The 4,247-nt window shown below is 59.5% G+C and overlaps 1 protein-coding gene across 1 annotated transcript in view; it reads left to right on the forward strand.

Moving 5' to 3' along the window:
• Nucleotides 1-3,630: 3,630 nt before the first annotated feature.
• The window catches only part of LOC121102778 (heart- and neural crest derivatives-expressed protein 1-like), an 805-nt gene continuing 188 nt past the window's right edge, over nt 3,631-4,247 (forward strand). Inside the window, exon 1 of the mRNA XM_040630615.1 lies at nt 3,631-4,182. Within this exon, the coding sequence (XP_040486549.1) occupies nt 3,631-4,182 (552 nt within the window). The remainder of the gene's footprint in view (nt 4,183-4,247) is intronic.

Here is a 4,247-nt window from a genome sequence, read left to right on the forward strand (position 1 = left end):
GAGCGTTAAGTCCCCGGAGAGAGCAACCAGGGTGGGTGGGGTCCTTGCAACAGTCCAGAGCTGGGAATTAAAACACCAGACTATGAGTCCTATCCCTCTCTTCTGAAATTGGGGAAACTGAGGCTCAGAGAGGGAAAGGAACGCAAGTCTTATATCTCAGCCGACAGCAGTTTTGGCCAAACTCCTGGGTTGCACACCACACAGTCCCGGGCGGAGAGAGAGAACGTCCTGACTGGGTCCCCGCTGTCGAGTTTCCCCGCACTCCAAACGCACCTGAGCCAGGGTGGAGTTAAAAGCACTTTGGAGTCTCCCAGAAGGCCTTGGCTGGAGCCTAGGCGCCTTGCGGTCTACGCAGGCGATCTCGGTGGCGTCCATCCTGCTGGAGGCCGCCAAACCCGAAGCTCCAGCGGGTCCCCTAGGGCTGCGTTCCCACTGCGGGCGCCGCTGGGCTGACGCGACTCGACTCCTTCACAGGCAGGGGGGGGGGTTGCGGGGAGGATAGCAGTATTTTCTGGCAGCCCAGATGACGAGGGGCACCCTGCTCTTTACCCACGAGAGGCTGCCGGGCATTCTCAGGGCCCTCAAGGGCCTCATCATCCAGTATGGATAATGCGTTTCCTACCACCCTAAGCAGACTGGATATTGGGGGTGGGGGTGTATGGCTCCAAGTGGTCTATGTAAGATGGGGGAAATGATTTGGATGTGTGTGGGTGGATGCTGGACCTGTGACTCTGTAGGGGTAATTGCCAGGATCCATGTGAGTGCTTGCCCTTCTGCACGTGCTGGGATACCAAGCCACCGTTTTCGGGGCTTGTGAATGTGGCTGCGTAGGTAAGAACGAATACATGTCAGGCTGTCCAAGTGTTTGCAATTTGCGTGACTGCGTGTAGTGTGCAAACATGTGAAAACATCTACATCTGAGCCCCTGTGTGTACGCAGTAGTAATTGTGGCTGTGTGCCTAGGTGTGTTTGTGGGACTGAAGACTTAGTTTCCACACTGAGAATATACGGAATGTATGATGGGGTTTTCAGCAGTTTGTGCTGTGGAGACAGTTGTGGGGAATTGTAAGAAAATACACATTGGCGTACCTGTGCACAATTGTGGGCAGGAGACGGTGTGTCAAACCCTGCAGCTGTGTGATGATTCTGTAGAATTCGTGTGCCTCTCCTGTATGATGGTATCTTTATGCATGCCTGCTTAGAGGGTGGGGAGTGGCTCAGAGCTGTAACACATCTGAATCGGGATGTGTGCCCTGTGGGTGACAGGGAGACAATGTATACAATTCTAGGAATGCTTGAATATTGAAATGCTGTGTGTCTCATGGCTGTGAATGTGTTACCGTGAGAACACACGTACTTCTGGGCATCTGTATGAGTAGATGGACTTCTGTGTACGCCGCTGAATTTTGTGAGCCTGTGTGCACATACAAGTGCACGTGTCATCGTGAGCCCCCGTGTGCCGGCTGTGAGATGCCGCGGCCAGAGATCGCCCGGATTAGGGCAAACACGCTGGGTGTGTATTGAGGACGGAGGTCCCTCTCCGCAGGGTAATTACAGCTTTCTACCCGCACACCCTCACTCCAGAGCGCCTCCAGGCCAGGGAGGCTCGGGACCCCGTGGAGCCGAGGCTGAACCGGGCGCCGAGAGCTCCCTCCCGGGGAGCCTCCGGCTCTGCGCTCGGCCCAACCCCAGCGCTGCTGGCGCCAGGCGCCCAGGAGAGCGGCGGGTTTCCAGCCTGCCTCAGGCAGGAAACCAGGGCCTCCCTTCCCCCACCCCCACGCACCTCTAGGGCCCACAGCTGGGCCGAGCTCCCACAAGTGGAACCTACTCAGAACTGTTTGTCTGCTTCTGTCTGGTGGTGTCCCTTCCCCTATCCATTGATTCCCTTGTACAGGAGAGGAAGACCACATCTCCACTTGCTACCAACCCCAGGGATAATGGTTCACCTTCTTTGGGCCTCAACTTTCCTACCCCTACAAGGAGAGCGTTGACCTTTCTCCCTCTGCCTCTGTACTCCTAAGTGTGCCAGGCACGTCGTGGGCGGTCAATAAACAATGTTGAATGACTGCGTAAAGGAATGAATTTGCCCTCTAAAAAGAGCAATCACATATTTATCTTTTCCTTCCCCTCCCCACCCACCCTGGGCCTGGGCATCACTTCGGAGAGAAAGGCATGCTCCCTCTGCCCCACCTAGGGAAGGGGGTTGACTGGGAAGGGTTGGTGAGGATGGAGGGACTCGGGTATGAGGGCATCAGCTGCAAAGCTACCTCAATGGGAGAAGCAGCCCACCCTGGGATTTCCAGGTCCCAACGAGAGCCCTGGGAAAGGCCCCTGAGCAGAGAACCAGACAGACCGGAGAGGCCCTAGCTGGGAGGGGGCAGAGTGGAGGTCTGCGCAGCCAGGACTTCTCTCTGCTCTGCTGGGTGGGAGATGCCAGTGTGGTAGTTCTCTGGCTGTGCCAGCTGTGCGAATAGTGTGGAAGTTCTAGTCCCTTCTGTATGTGTTCACTGCCAAACGCTGATATCTCTTGGTGTGAGCCTTGGCGCTGGTGTCCTTAGACAAGTGAACGTTCTCAAGCAAGGATGACCTGGGTGAGTGGCCCAATGTAGCCATGCTTCGCGCTCTCCATCCGGCCTTTGGACTGAATCAGGCGCCCGGGAGGCAAGAAGAGTGACTCCCAGGCCCTGGAGCCCGGAACAAATCAGTAAATGCCTGTGGGCTTGGAGCCTGACTTCCTCCACGCCCCTCCCCCATACACGAAGTCTTCTTGCCCAGCCGGTATGGGGCTGTGGGACCATGTTGCTGCCTTGGACAGAGTTGGCGGGTGCGGTACTGGGTTGCACAGTACCATTCACAGCCCCCACTGGATGGGGTTTATGACTAGGGGCTGCGTGTGCTTAGGGGAGACATTAGGGGTCTGTGCTGCCTCCAGCGGGGCCCTCTCCTCTTCTGGCTCTGACGCTGAGAGGAGTAGACGGAGCTCAGGACTGGGAAGGGCTAGAATTCCTATTCTGAAAGTCTAGAAACAGGAAACTCTTTCTCCCGGTCTCAGTTTCCCTATCTGGAAAATCAAGGGGTGGGCTCTAGGTGAAGGCCTTCTGTTCACCGGATGATTCTGGATTCCTTTCCTTGGGTCCACAGGGGGGAGGTGGCAGCCACCGTCTAGGGTGTTGACAGGCCTGTGCTTCAAGTTCCGAGCCCCCGCCTCTCCCTAGCCGGGAACTGGGGGTGGGGAGGCAGAGGCGGGGCCGCCTCCCTGTCCCCGCAGGCGGCCTCGAGTCGAGTGGTGCTGGCTAGCAGAGCTTAAAACCAGGGACGGCCACCCCCTTTCCTCCTCCCCGCCCCCCTGCCATTGGCTCCAGGGAGAGGTTGACATCAAAGCCGTGGCCTTATATAAGCCAGACCCTGAAGGGGAGGCCGCAGAAGGGTTAAATAGGTCTCCCGGCATCGGCGTCCTAGCCCGCGAGAGGCCAGCGGGCTGTGCGCCTCTCTTCAGCCTTGCCCCAGACTCTCCCAAAGCCGGCGTCCAGCAGAGCGCCGCCCCAGAGCCCACGGGTGGCCCCGGCAGTCTCTGGGGCGCATGGGGCGGCGCTAATCGGGCTGGCGGCGCAGGCCAGAGGCCGCTCCAACATGAACCTCGTGGGCAGCTACGCACACCACCACCACCATCACCACCATCACCACCCACACCCAACGCACCCCATGCTCCACGAACCCTTCCTCTTCGGCTCGGCCTCGCGCTGTCACCAGGAGCGGCCCTACTTCCAGAGCTGGCTGCTGAGCCCCGCTGACGCTGCCCCAGACTTCCCCGCCGGCGGGCCACCGCCCACAGCCGCGGCTGCCACCGCAGCCTACGGTCCCGACGCCAGGCCGGGCCAGAGCCCCGGGCGGCTGGAGACGCTCGGAGGCCGCCTGGGCCGGCGGAAAGGCTCAGGACCCAAGAAGGAGCGGAGGCGCACAGAGAGCATTAACAGCGCGTTCGCAGAGCTGCGCGAGTGCATCCCCAACGTGCCGGCCGACACCAAGCTCTCCAAGATCAAGACTCTGCGCCTGGCCACCAGCTACATCGCCTATCTGATGGACGTGCTGGCCAAGGACGCACAGGCCGGCGACCCCGAAGCCTTCAAGGCCGAACTCAAGAAGGCGGATGGCGGCCGCGAGAGCAAGCGGAAAAGGGAGCTGGTAAGTCGGGGGCCTGCGGGCTCCGGGCAAGGGTGCGGGCTTGGAGAGCATCCGCAGGCCCCGTA

Source organism: Ursus maritimus, unplaced genomic scaffold, assembly GCF_017311325.1.
Source record: "Ursus maritimus isolate PB19 unplaced genomic scaffold, ASM1731132v1 scaffold_15, whole genome shotgun sequence".
NCBI lineage: Eukaryota > Metazoa > Chordata > Mammalia > Carnivora > Ursidae > Ursus > Ursus maritimus.